The sequence below is a fragment of the Anguilla rostrata genome, unplaced genomic scaffold (genome assembly GCF_018555375.3).
Source record: "Anguilla rostrata isolate EN2019 unplaced genomic scaffold, ASM1855537v3 scaf0945, whole genome shotgun sequence".
NCBI lineage: Eukaryota > Metazoa > Chordata > Actinopteri > Anguilliformes > Anguillidae > Anguilla > Anguilla rostrata.
Window position 1 is genome coordinate 81700 of NW_026986311.1, and position 15285 is coordinate 96984.

The window sequence follows — 15285 nt, forward strand, 5'->3', positions numbered from 1 at the left end:
TGGATTTATGATTTAAGCTGCAGTCGTTGCAAAGATGCACAACCGGCAATCCTGAAGAAGCATGCTTCAGTTAACAACAGTGATGTATTTGTAAGGAATCTGTGTACAATATGAATGCTGATAGCTGTTGTCCCTTAACCTGCTACTGGCAAAACTGTCAGCATTGTCATTTCAGATATTCACAACTCGAAAGCCTGAAGGAACATACTTCAAGGTTACCCACAGTAATGCTTTTGCTTATATTTGCAGATGGCTGCTATGCAATTAAGCTGGTTTCATTTTATTTTGTTCTGGGCTCACTTAAACACAGATATCATCTCATTATCACCATGAGCATCTGCATTTATGTATTTTATGAGGGACTGTGTACAATTACTCACATTCACGATGGTCGTATGAGCCAGCCAAGAGGCCGCACGTTGCTTTACAATGATAGCCCCGGAGCAGAGGGGGCTACATGATTTCCTCAGACAAAGAAGCCCAGAACATGACAAAAATAGTCTTTAGGCAACTAAATAAATCCATCACAGATTAACACATGATGATGAAACTGATATTTATCATCATCATCATCATAATCATCTTCTTCATCATAATCATCATCATCCTCATCTTAATCATCTTCATCATCATATTCATGATCGTAATCATCATCATCATCATCATCTTCATCATCATAACGATCTTCCCCTGTCGAACCTCTGCAGAGAACCCTTGCCAGGTCAGCGTAACAGGGCCGGAGCTGGTCCAGACAGGGGCGGAGGTGATTTTGCGGTGCTCCACCGTGGGGCGCTGCCAGAACAGCCCCGAGTGGCGTAGCTTGGGGCCAGGCCTGGCCTCCAGTGAAGTCTCCGACACTCAGGGTGCGAAAACAGCCCAGCTGCGCTTCAAAGCGGACTGGTCACATGACGGGGTGGAGTTCTCCTGTTGGCCGTCGCTGAGCAACGACGCGTGCGCCTCCAGAAACATCACGCTGGCCGTGGAATGTAAGTCGCGCAATTAAAATTTTTAGTGTTTTACCTGCCGACGCTGCAATCTTCTTATCAGAGACACCGAAGCTACGTTTTACACATAACTGATATCTGAATTACCCACAATGCTATTGATCCAGTCTCTGTGCATTTTTTCCCATAGTTTACAGAAAGCTTTCTTCTTCATTTATTTATTTATTTAGGAGAACGCGAGAACACAAGAACACGAGAGTGTTTCGATGTCGAGCGCAGGCCGTCCAGCCCAGGATCGGCCTGTTCATGTCTTCCTGCCTAGCCAGTGTATTTGGTAAACAAATAATGTATTCCCTTTTTTCCCCAGATGGACCCAGAGGCACAAAGATTAAGGCCAGCTGTTGTCAGGGAGGGGTGAAGGCCGGCGAAAGCCTGACCCTCACCTGCGAGACCGACGCCCGTCCTGAGCCCTACAGCTACACCTGGTTCCGCGTGATTACAGAGCCTGGTGGACAGAGGGGTCCAGGAAGGACCGAGGTTGCCGTGCCTTCTAACGGATGGTCTGATGGGCAATACCTCAGATTCTGGCAGATCAGTGCAGGCGACGCCGGGGAATACATGTGCCAAGCCAAGAACATCATCAGCGCTGAAAAATCCACCGCTCTCCGTGTAGACGTCCTGTGTGAGTGCTGTATTTAGAGTCCCGGTGCTCTCCGTGTATACGTCCTGTGTGAGTGCTGTATTTAGAGTCCCAGTGCTCTCTGTGTAGACGTCCTGTGTGAGTGCTGTATTTAGAGTCCCAGTGCTCTCCGTGTAGACGTCCTGTGTGAGTGCTGTATTTAAGGTCCCAGTGCTCTCCGTGTAGACATCCTGTGTGAGTGCTGTATTTAGAGTCCCAGTGCTCTCCGTGTATACGTCCTGTGTGAGTGCTGTATTTAGAGTCCCAGTGCTCTCCGTGTAGACGTCCTGTGTGAGTGCTGTATTTAGAGTCCCAGTGCTCTCCGTGTAGACGTCCTGTGTGAGTGCTGTATTTAGAGTCCCAGTGCTCTCCGTGTAGACGTCCTGTGTGAGTGCTGTATTTAGAGTCCCAGTGCTCTCCGTGTAGACGTCCTGTGTGAGTGCTGTATTTAGAGTCCCAGTGCTCTCCGTGCAGACGTCCTGTGTGAGTGCTGTATTTAGAGTCCCAGTGCTCTCCGTGCAGACGTCCTGTGTGAGTGCTGTATTTAGAGTCCCAGTGCTCTCTGTGTAGACGTCCTGTGTGAGCGCTGTATTTAGAGTCCCAGTACTCTCCGTGTAGACGTCCTGTGTGAGCGCTGTATTTACAGTCCCAGTTCTCTCCGTGTAGACGTCCTGTGTGAGTGCTGTGTTTAGAGTCCCAGTGCTCTCCATATAGACGTCCTGTGTGAGTGCTGTATTTAGAGTCCCAGTGCTCTCCGTGTAGACGTCCTGTGTGAGTGCTGTATTTAGAGTCCCAGTGCTCTCCGTGTAGACGTCCTGTGTGAGTGCTGTATTTAGAGTCCCAGTGCTCTCCGTGTAGACGTCCTGTGTGAGTGCTGTATTTAGAGTCCCAGTGCTCTCTGTGTAGACGTTATGTAAGTTGATTAACCGTTGATTAAGTAAATTCTGATTGATTAAGAACTGATTAACTCGAAAGCGTTGATTAAATCCAGTGGAACAGCACATAATGCATCTGTAAGCACCCTGAAACGATCTGCAAATCACCACAGACAAATCTGCGTTCTTATTTAGATGCTCCAAAAGAGGTCAGGATAACGGCGAGCAGGACATTGGAGGGGATCTATGAAGGAGCTCCAGTCAGCCTGACCTGCGAGGTCCAGAGCAGCAATCCAAGCGTGCGGTCATACTCCTGGTACAGAGACCACACCGTCCTGGGTGAAACTGGCCCAGTGCTCCATTTCCCGGCCATACGACCCGAGGACAGAGGCTCTTACTGCTGCAAAGCCTCAAACTCCGCGGGCTCGGGGGATTCCCCGGAGGTTACGATCACCGTTAACTGTGAGTTCGCCGCTGCTGCTCATATCATGCTCAGTGGAACGGCGGTGACATGGAGACGCGAGAATGTGAGAACGCGAGAACACAAGAACACGAGAGTGTTTCGATGTCAAGTGCAGGCCGTCCAGCCCAGGATCGGCCTGTTCATGTCGTCCTGCCTAGCCAGTGTATTTGGTAAACAAATAATGTATTCCCTTTTTTTCTCCCAGATGGACCCAGAGGCACAAAGATTAAGGCCAGCTGTTGTCAGGGAGGGGTGAAGGCCGGCGAAGGCCTGACCCTCACCTGCGAGACCAACGCCCGTCCTGAGCCCTACGGCTACACCTGGTTTCGCGTGATTACAGAGCCTGGTGGACAGAGGGGTCCAGGAAGGACCGAGGTTCCCGTGCCTTCTAACGGACGGTCTGGCGGGCGAGACCTCAGATGGGAGCACATCAGTGCAAGCAACGCCGGGGAATACACGTGCCAGGCCAAGAACATCATCAGCGCTCAAAAATCCACCATTCTCCGTGTAGAGGTCTTGTGTGAGTGCTGTATTTAGAGTCCCAGTGCTCTCCGTGTATACGTCCTGTGTGAGTGCTGTATTTAGAGTCCCAGTGCTCTCCGTGTAGACGTCCTGTGTGAGTGCTGTATTTAGAGTCCCAGTGCTCTCCGTGTATACGTCCTGTGTGAGTGCTGTATTTAGAGTCCCAGTGCTCTCCGTGTAGACGTCCTGTGTGAGTGCTGTATTTAAGGTCCCAATGCTCTCCGTGTAGACGTCCTGTGTGAGTGCTGTATTTAGAGTCCCAGTGCTCTCCGTGTAGACGTCCTGTGTGAGCGCTGTATTTACAGTCCCAGTTCTCTCCGTGAAGACGTCCTGTGTGAGTGCTGTGTTTAGAGTCCCAGTGCTGTCCGTGTAGACGTCCTGTGTGAGTGCTGTATTTAGAGTCCCAGTGCTCTCCGTGTAGACGTCCTGTGTGAGTGCTGTATTTAGAGTCCCAGTGCTCTCCGTGTAGACGTCCTGTGTGAGTGCTGTATTTAGAGTCCCAGTGCTCTCCGTGTAGACGTCCTGTGTGAGTGCTGTATTTAGAGTCCCAGTGCTCTCCGTGTCGACCTCCTGTGTGAGTGCTGTATTTAGAGTCCTAGTGCTCTCCGTGTAGACGTCCTGTGTGAGTGCTGTGTTTAGAGTCTCAGTGCTCTCCGTGTAGACGTCCTGTGTGAGTGCTGTATTTAGAGTCCCAGTGCTCTCCGTGTAGACGTCCTGTGTGTGTGCTGTATTTAGAGTCTCAGTGCTCTCCGTGTAGACGTCCTGTGTGAGTGCTGTATTTAGAGTCCCGGTGCTCTCCGTGTAGACGTCCTGTGTGAGTGCTGTATTTAGAGTCCCAGTGCTCTCTGTGTAGACGTTATGTAAGTTGTTTAACCATTGATTAAGTAAATTCTGATTGATTAAGAACTGATTAACTCGAGTGCTGTACAGCCCATGTCTCAAAAAGCCAAAACACACAACATGCTTTTTTTATGATCAATAGTTTAAGGAGGCAAAGCCTTGTGAAATACTAAAACACTAATTTAAAGAAAAAATACTAATACGAAATGCTAAAATAATACATTTTAAATAAATTCATTTTGATAATATTTTAAAACATGTTTTTAAAATTAAAGGGTAAATCAGCAATTCCTAAACTGTGGGTCACAACCCCACATGGGGGTTATCTGATTTGAGGATGGGGTATATATGTGATGTTCTGTGTAAGGACCCACACGCAGACCAGGGAAATCCAAAAAACGTTGTCTTTATTCAGTCCGAGGTTCGAAGCCAGGTAATCAGAGAGAGTACGGTGCCGAATCGAGTTTCCAAAAGAATAGTGAAAAAACAGGCGAAAAGTCAAAAACCAGGAGATCAGAGTGGCGAAGGTACAAAGGGACAGGCAAAAGAGAAGTCAAGGCAAAGCGAAGGTCAAACCAGAAGCAAACAAAACCAAAAGGGGCAGGCAAACTCGAAGTCGTACAAAGGGGTGTCGCAGGAATCTCGATAGACAAAGGCTTACTAACAATCGGCACAATGAATTCGATCAACGTTCTGACACTGAACAGGTGGAAAAGACTGACATTTATACACTGGGGAAGATAACAATCAAGGAGGGGTTAAGTGAGTAAGGGAGGAGTAACAAACAACATCCAGGTGAAGAACGTTAGGAAAACTAATTCAATGACAGGGACTGACAAAACGCGGACTGGAATCACATAGACAACAATGATAATAGACGGCCTGGGTGAAGCAGGTAAAACACGTGCAGAGAGAGAGAGGTGCAGTCAGAGCAAGAGACAGGTGCAGGCAATTGCAGAACTCAGCGTTAGAGCAGGCTAGAAAGAAAAGGGGCGGAGCTACAGCGCAGCATGGAAAAGGGGAGACTGGTTAATGTATTAGTATAGTGATCTAAACTATCAAAAACTCAAAACTAGTGTGTGTTAGTCCATTAGTAATATTCACGTTAGTACATTAGTGAGGTTAGTACTTTACAATCTATAAGTTAGTAGGGATTAGTAGAAATTAGTAAAACTAGAAATAAGCAGGAAGTAAGTAAAGCGAGACTGGAAAGAAGGGGGAAACCACGAAACCCGGAACCACCCGAATAGTGAAATCACACAAGTACAGGGGAGTGAAGCAGCTCAGGAACACAGACACAGAGACAGTACTGGGGAGACAAGTGACCGGGAATATAGACTACAACAATATATATATAAATAGGTACAATGTAAAAAAGCCAAAGTTGATTAACTTTCTTTGGATTAGGACATCTGCTAAATGCCCATGGGAAAAAAAATGTGAAATGATTTGAAAGGCCAACTTTTCTCCTAAAATCCAAATCTAATGATTTTTCCACCTTTCCATTATTTGTACATGACAACAACAAAAAACAGTAGAAACCATTTTTTGGCAGTATGGGTCTAGCAATGTCAATTAGTTGTGTTTCTCCATAATTTACAAGTTTAATTTTGATTGTGCGTAAGGAACGAAATATGACAATGCTTGGGCTGTATATTTTTAGCTCCATTTTACAAGTACAATTTATTTTCAGTGTAATGTCTCAAAGCACTTGAAATTGGTTTTGCTTTGTTCATAAACTGATCATTTTTCATTAGCAATAGGAAAACTTGCTGCATTGAGTTTAAAGGACAAATATTTTTATTTCAGATCCTCCTAAGAACACCTCAATGTCAGTCAGTCCCTCTGGTTCAGTGTTAGAGGGCAGCTCTGTGACTCTGACCTGCAGCAGTAATGCCAAGCCAGCAGTGCAGAACTACACCTGGTATAAAGTGAATGGGACAGAGATGAACACTGTAGGAACTGGACAGAATCTCACCTTCATTGTGATTGAGTCCAGTGGTAGTGAACAGTACTACTGTGAAGCACAGAATGAATATGGAAAAGAGAACTCAACAACTGTACAGCTGAATGTGATATGTATGTTCATTGCATCTATTATATAATTGTATAAATCATATTATTGTTATATGTGTGCAGCTGTGCTGTTTGTAACTGTGGATCCTGTGTTCAGACATGCCTCAGATCTCTGGCTCTGGGAGCTGCAGCAGAACTGAAGCAGAGATGAGCTGCTCCTGTGAGAGCCGTGGGAATCCCTCTCCCAGCATGGAGTGGCGTGTGTCTGGACTGCGGGTCACTAACTCTACTGAGAGAGTCATCAGGGAGGAGCAGCTGGGGAACACAGGCCTGAGGAGCTCCTCACCATGCGCCAATCACAGGGAGACACGCCCACTCTCCTCTGCGTCAGCACCAACACTCTCGGCAACTCCAGCCTTCAGCTCCACCTCCCGTCTCCACAGCAACACTCAGGTAAATGGAAGCACATTTCTCTTTTTTAACATATTTATACATCACACACTAATATACAGAGGTGCAGATTTTGATGGTTTTACTTAAGGGTTTGTAAAAGTACTGTTGATGACGCTGTAACTGTGCGAATATATTTTCTTCTTTTCGTCCTGCAAGTGACATTATTTTTAGGTCATTTTATTGGTGGGCAGGGGTTCATTTGATATCCCACGCAAAATGTATTTTGTTCCATTTTGTTTTTGGAATACGTTAAGCTTTTGAACGGCAGGTTCTAGAATACAACAATTTTTATGTTCTCACAATAGCATTCTTCAAATGCATACATGGTTGAATAATTATTTCAGTAATTCATAAGTTCATTCATTTATTAGTGGATATTTACTAAAGTAATAATGCATGTATTATCTTAGAGAGAATGGAAAGAATGCTATACATTTTGCAGGCTGTGTCTCCACTGTAATTATGTGAACATATACATATATTTTTTGAAGTCTGTTTTTCGGTATGTAACTGACATATCCTTCATGCAGGTTTTGGCATTATCTCACTGCTGATTGGTGCAGGTGCCAGTGCTGGTGCCATGATGATGATATGCTTCATAATGCAGCTCATTCTAAAGTAAGAGAAACTGGGGCCTATAAAGTCAGTGTCAGTGTGAAGGGAAATTTCACTGTAATTCCATGTTATTGTATTATATTACTCAACCCCACTGCTGCAGTCATCATTTTAAACTTTTGGCTCATGTAGATGTGTCCCTGTCCCACATCCAGAACACGCCTCTAAAACTCCACATGTTTCTATGACACAAAGAGTGAATGTGGCAGCTTGGCTCAGAAATTCAGAGGTACTTTCAGGAGGATGGAAATTCACGACCTGAAGAATCAAAATATTGTAACTCGCACTTTTCAAGCCAAATCATTTTATCAGTGGACAAATCCATGTAAACAATCGGTATTCTGTATTCTGCAGAAGGGGAGGCAGTTCACACAGCAAGGTGTGTGGTCAGAAGTACCCCACAGAGGGGTAGTCCCTTTGAGCATTTCTAACGTTCATATCACATCACATGGTGTTTCTGTCACGTACGGGTGCTGGGACCCAGGCGCAGAGTGGAAAAAAACACGAAACTCAAAAAGGGGAAAATTAACAAAGACTTTACTAACAACAGGCAAACAAACAGGGAACAAACAAGGCCACAATGGGCAAAAACACAAACTCATAAAAAATCGAAATAAAACAGAAAACAAGAGGAACTCACAAACACGGGCAGGGCAGAACACGGACAGGGCAGAACACGAAAAGGCAGAGCACAAGGAAAGGTCAAACAAAACACAGGCAGGTAGATATGGTGAAACAAACAGATGTCGGGAACAAACACAAACAGGTAAAAAAACACAGGCAGGTACAAAGGGTCTGAAACATCGGAAACAAACACAGGCAGGTACATACGGTTTGCAACAAACAGAATTCGGGAACAAACATAGGTCAGGAACAAAACAGATCTCTGGAGCAAACACAAGTCAGAACAAACGCAAGGAACCAGCACCCGAGTCAAGGGAACAGAGAACATAAATAGACAGGGGTAACAGGACACAGGTGAACTCAAAAAACAATCAAACCAAAAAAGGAGGGGATAACAAGACACAGGTGGGAACAATGATAGAATAACAAGACAACAATAATACAATTAACAGGGGGAGCAGGACACAAAACAGAAGTGCGCCATCTGGCGGCCCAACGGGGAAAACACAGACAAGAACACAGGACCATGACAGTTTCAGGTTCATCTTAGCCAATCATCATTTGTTTTATGTTTACACACACACACACACACACAACAAAGCAAATCAGCAATTATGAACTATGGGCAATATTGATTCATTACTGATCAGTCATGTTAATAAAAATATGAACATCAATAAAACGTTAACATTTGAACTCCAGCATAGCATTAAAATTTGATGTTCATGGAAAGTTCCCTTTAACCTTGGGGTGGAATCTATCAACGATATTTGATTCAATAAGATTGAAGGTCATACATTCAGACAGACAGCTCATTAAAGTGTTACCAACATTTTACTGCACCCTGACTAATCCAGTGGAGATGTGTTGTTTATTTCACTATGACCTACAATTCTGTAGGTTTCCAGTTCTGTTTATGACGTTGTTTCTACTTTATCGGACACAGTCCACAGACTCTCTTACTCTGGTTTTGTATGAAGTTGTGCATCTAGAATCTGTAAGACCTGAATTTGATTAAATAGAATTAGAGGGGCAGAGTACTCTTGCTTTTATGAATAGTTTAAAATTGGGAGATGAAGTTCTTACCCTGATTCTAAAACACATTTTCACTGTTGTATATCTGTAAACGAGTGAAGTCTGATGATGTCTTTTAACAGGGCCGGCCTTAGGATTTTGGTGGCCCTAAACAAATCTGTTTGAGCGGGGGGTGGGGGGTGCTGTTGGATTCTGTTGAGCGGGGGTGGGGGGGTGCTGTTGGATTCTGTCGAGGGGGGTGTTGGGGGGATGGGGGGGGGGCAGTTCGCTTGGTGAAATCCTCCTTACATTATATTGTTATGAAATGTTCTGTTGCCATTCCATTTAATTTATAGCTCTAGTTGCAGAATAGGGGATGTATAACGTAATTAGGAAAATATCGTTATTTACCTTAGATAAATATTGGATCGTGTGGCACCCCCCTCGTGGTCGTGTGGCCCCCCCTAGCGGTTGTGGCCCTAAATAACCGCATAGATCGTTTATGCCACGAGCCGGCCCTGTCTTTTAAATAAGTCTTTTAGGCATGAATGAGATTAAAATCATCATGTTTTTTTTTTCAGGATTAAATTTCAATCCACTGTTACATATTATCATCATAGGAATGATTTGTCTGTATGTGCTGACTGTTGGATTCTGTATCCACAAAAATAAAAGGTAGTCATCTTGATCTTACTGCTGATAAAATATATCATTACCATAGTCTCTGACCAGATACTGAGAGGCAATTATGCTTTCAGTAAAATATATTAAAAGTTAAAACTATCCCATCCAATAGATGCATGTGGTTTACAGAGACATGCTGGATAAGCAGAGGCAATAACACATTCTCTCTCTACTCTGATTTCCATGTCTCCAGGTTTTCTAGAAGACTGAAGGTGAGTCTCACCATCCTTTCCTCTTCTTCCTCTTCTGAAACACTCTGCAGCTCAGCCTGATTTCAACTCTATTTTACATTCACACCATCTGTGTGTCTTTTCTTTTAAAGGGAGGGAGGGACGGGGACACATACGCCAGTCTGCAGCTCCCCAACATCAGCCCTGACTATGACGTGCTGCAGGTGAGCAAGTGTGATACAGAGAAATTTACACCAGGGGGCGCCACTACGCTCATATTTATGAAAACTCATATTTATGAAAATTAAATGTATGCAGATTCCCTCAGTATCAGAGTTGTGTGTAGTAAAGATAGGATTAGATCTGCATTTGTCTTTAATCACTCAGTCCAAACAGAGGTGAAGACCTCCCAGACTCACCTGAAGTGCTCTGTAGAGTCATGCAAGAGCCATTTGTTCTTTTCAAGAAATGTAAGTCTTAAGCCATCACAGTGAAGTGTTCAGACTAAGGCTGAATCCACTGATCCTCCAACAAGTTCACTTGGCATCGCTCTCGCCTCCCACAATCGATCGCTTGCGGGCATTATAAAATTTTAAATGGGGGATAATGATAAAGTCAGATCTTTAATCTGATTGGTTATCACACTGGTCACTTTGTTTTCTTACCTCTTGTCGCTAGCTATCCCAACATGCCTTGCAGAGGCAAAGAATTGTCTCTCATTGACAATGAAGAGAGGCGATTATAAATTGGCTTCTCGTCGGAGGATATGTGGCTTCACTGTTAAAATTCAAAGAATGCATACATAATTGGAAATATTTTTTTAATTTTATGAGTTTTTGCAGAGTTAATTTTGTAATAAAAAAGGTTTTGTCTTTCCACTGTTTCCTCTTCATATGAACATAGGCGCTGCCCTGAGACTATGCCATGTCGTGCACTGAGGTGTTCCTTTAAATAACCATGAACCTGTGTGTGTGTGTGCTGTATATGTTAGGTAAAAAACAAGCATCAGAAACACACAGGGACTACACAAGATGAGAACGATGATTATCAGAACCCTGAAGATGGAAACAGACCAGATTCAGGGGCTAATTAAAAATGTGAGCATGTTGTGTTTTTTTTAAAGCTGATTTATTTTTGCTTTAAAAACAAAACAAAAAAAACACCGAATGTTGAGGGTAATTTCTATCTATCTGTCCTAAGACTTGCAGAGATGTTTATTTAGTATTTATCCTAGAGAATAGAATTTGGTTTTTTTCATTTTTCATTCTTTTTACAGAATGACTATTTTTGTACACTTCACTTGCATCTCTTGTGCTTTAATGACTGTATGCCATAGGTTGTCGTGTAAATTTGGCTGCTGTCTGTTTTTGAGAACACCAAATCAAAATTGCATCCTCATGGACTTTCAAAGAATGTTACATTGTGCTCTAGGGATGTGATACGTTTTGAAAAAGTCCCTTGTCTCTCTCCTGAATTTGAAAAGCTGGTTTTCAGTCATTCTGCATCTTATGGTTCAAACAGTCTGCTGAAAAGCTTAAAGGAGAAAGACTAATATCAATTACTGATTTCAAACATGGAATTCATGACTCAGGGACTGACGTATGCTCCTGTTTTTAGCCTCTGCTGTGCTCTTTAATTTCTATTATACTATTGTCTCACTGCACATTTGTTGTTTGTAACTTCATTGGCAACTGTCTTAATGGGTTACTCTGTATTTTATGTCAAAGAGATCAATCAGAATGGGGTACTGCTGGTTAAATAAAGATTAAATAAATATTTAATAAATATTAAATAAAGATTGAACATTTGTTTAAGTGTACAGGTGTGGATTTACTGTTCAAAAATAATCAAATTCTGATTTAATTATAAACTGTCTACTAAAACTGTCTAGGTTCATATTAGAAGCTTTCTTTAAAGTAAAAAAAAAAATGTTTTTAGTTTACTTGATGACCGCTATTGTGCTCCCATATTTAATTACATTTTGTACGATTGCTTTGACTCATTTAGCACAACAGTTTCAATGTGCAAAACTCTTAACACAGAATGCTGTACTGTTCATTTTGGGTTCAAAATGTAATGCAGCATGCAAAATAAAAACACCAGTGTCAAATCAGAGAATATTATATGCAAAAGTTTATCACAGCACCAGAACATTAGATATTTCAAAGAATGAAGTTAAATCATTGCTGCATTTTCAAATACAACGGCCATTATGAAATAATGCGGTCAAACACAAAATACTTGTTAGCAAAAAAGAGTATGCAATGGTCATTTCCCTCATAGGTACTTGTAATTATGTACAGCAAGCATCCCTGTGATAGACTGCAGTAGCCTATAGCGCTTGTGTTTTTATGAAAGACAAACAAAATATTAGATTAGATTGTATGAAGTTTAATCATTAAAGAAAAATCATACAGTAATGCAGTACTGTACACACAACTGTATTGTACAGTAAAAGCAAAAACAGTTACAGTAACAACAAACTTTACTGTAAAGTACAAAAAAAAAAAAACTGCTTTTTGGTGCTTAAGCAGTATTTTGCCTCTCCGCTGCATTTGGCCACAGAATTTTGTCGACGTTGCATCTGATTTCTTCGTTGACAAGACAGCGTTGGTAAAATCTTTTAGAGTGCCTTATCCACCCCTGACACTGCTGGGCTGTAATGTCATCGCATGCCTCATCCATGGCCTGAAGGAGCATTGCCTGCTCATATGGACGCCTATCGTATACCTTCCACCTCCAGGCCGAAAACTACTCGATGGGGTTCAGAAAGGGGGAGTGAGGTGGAAGGAATTTTGATCGGAACTCTGGATGGGCTGTAAACCGGTCTCGCACAGCCAATACACGATGGAAGTTTACATTGTTCCAGACAATGATGAACACCATCTGAGCATTTGGCTGTAAGAGACGGTTGTATAGCCCATCCAGAAAATGTATGAGGCGCACAGAGTTGTATGCTCCCAGCATTTTGGGTAATGGCAGCACACATTGAGATGTTGGCTCCACGCTGTCCCGGGAAATCAACAGTGGCCCTCTGCCCAATTACATTCCAGCCACAACGCCGGCGCTTGCTGTGTCCACGTGTCACTAAAGACAACGACGGCATCCATGTACGCAGCGCAACCCTCTAGGCCAGCCAACACCCTGTTCATGAGTCTCTGAAACGTCGAAGGAGAATTTTGCTAGAACTTTAGCTAGTCTCTCAAACAGCACAAAAAACGTGTCTGGGTCTTTTTCAGAAAATTTAGGGATTGGACAAAGATTGAGATGGCAGTGCAGCTGGCATGGGTGCTAATGACAATGTAATGTCCTGTTCGGATGCCAAATGAATTGCCATGTCTCTGAAATCACCTTTTTTGTGTGCAGATGCTACAGTGCCACCCCAAAACACTACTAATTGACTTAATTCAGCCTTAGAAAAAGACAAGAATACACTGTTTGACGGTTCCCTTCGAAAACCCTTAACCTTCCCGCTCTCTATGGCATCAAGGTCAGACATCGTGTTAAATTGTGACAAACAAGGGAATTGCAATAGAGATGCAACCTCCCGAACGGAAAATTTAAGGATGAGCAGGGCACAAAGTGAGAAACGGGCAGGCAACCCGAAAAAAAAGGGCACCCCGCTATACTAACGGAATCCCTAGTCGTCATGTGACGTCACGGCGGGGTATTTAATCACTCAACCCTGCAGCATAACACACAACCTGACAGACTGCGCATCACACCACGGAATGAACCCAGGACAAATGCCACAAACCGATTTAGTCACACAAAAATAACAAACACCCACCAAAATCGCCAAACAGTATCCCTGAAGGACACTGTCGCTACAGCCTAATTGGGGTAATTGTGCACAGCTCTAGTAGTAAAACACCGGCATGTTGCCTGTCCAGATCAGTGTATCACTACTCACCCCTCCTCAATCGGCGACCGCAGCACAGAGGCAGAGAAGAAAAAAAAACTCAGTGCTGTAACGAAAACACAGTTCAATTATTCTCTCCACCCGTACGCTGAACGGCGTAACAATTTAGAAGGCTTTACTTCAACTTCAACCAAGCTCCTTCTAAAACAAACACAATGCCACGTGTGTCATAAGAAATGTTTTAATATAGCCTAACTCAAGCTCAATGTTACAGCAATTCAACTCAATTACGTTATTCCTTCAAAAAGGCTATCCAAACAGACCCGCACTTGCTGGTCTGCACAATGCAAGCACATAAACAGAGCTCACCAACACTTCCTGTACCACGCTCGCAACTGATAGGCCAGAACGCCAGCGCACATCCGCGCCTACATACAAACCAGGAAGCAAACACTAGCTCTGCTTAATGCGAATCGAGAGAGCCACATGGCAAACCGCTTATAACACTTTACCCATGCTAATTAAATATCAAAAAGGGATATGTTTGTGACCCACAAACAATCCCGGACGAGCCCCAAATTCATGTGACGACCCGGCTCAAGGACCGACACATGAAACGGACACCAGACTTTAGTTGAAGGAAATAACAAGTGTTTATTGAAAAAGAGAACAAAACCAAACCAAACCGAAACCAAACTAACTATATCAGCGTCAGTAATCAGTGTGCATGGAGGTGTTGGGTGCCTGAAGTGTTTGGGTGTGCTAATTAAAGCATAAAAATGTGTACGGGGAAAAAGTGCAGCAGCGTCTGTGGCAGTCAGGCTTCCAGCTGGTGGAGAGAGAGAGTGAACGCCCATCATCCTTGCCCTCTTACGGACTGAGAACAGCTGCGTGCAGTCAGGACTGCTACTCCCGACAGCATGCAGCACCCCGGCCAACAAGGGCAAATACACAGACAGGTGAAAACAAGAGGGGAGGGGCGCACGCAAGGCCTGACAGCGCTGAATGGGCCCCCAGGCGAAATTGGACCCTAGGCACGTGCCTAGTTTTCCTAGATCCCTTGAGACCAATGGGCAGGCCTACTCACATACGTACATAATCCTAATGTGATGTCTAGGGCATAATGTCAACCAGTCTACACATTTATAGAGGATGGGTCGCTAAAGTATTTGCTACTGTAGTATTGCAACATTGCTGTACACACACCTGAACATAGTCCACCCTCAAAGCCTTCGCTCTATCTTCATTCCTCAGGAAAGGCACCAAGTAAATTTGTTTCATTGTGATTTGGTGCTTTTTCAAAGTTCGCCCAATTGTTGTTAGGCTGATTGAGTGGATGTTTTGGAAGATTCCGTTATCTGCCAGAATGTTTTGTTTGGATTTTCTTGATCCGTATGTCATTTCTTTGAATCGCCATGTCTGCTAGTGCCCTCTCCTGCTGGGCAGAGAGAAGACGGCCATGTTCTCCAGCTGATGGTGCTTTTTCAGTTCTAAAGTACAGTAAAGATAACAATTACAACAAAG

The 15285-nt window shown here is 43.5% G+C and overlaps 1 protein-coding gene across 1 annotated transcript in view; it reads left to right on the forward strand.

The window, feature by feature from the left end:
- LOC135246841 (B-cell receptor CD22-like) overlaps positions 1-11637 on the forward strand; it is a 36511-nt gene extending 24874 nt beyond the window's left edge. The window contains exon 8 of the mRNA XM_064320117.1: positions 10891-11637. Coding sequence (XP_064176187.1) covers positions 10891-10992 — 102 coding nt within the window. The 3' untranslated portion in view covers positions 10993-11637. The remainder of the gene's footprint in view (positions 1-10890) is intronic.
- The last annotated feature ends 3648 nt before the right edge of the window (positions 11638-15285 follow it).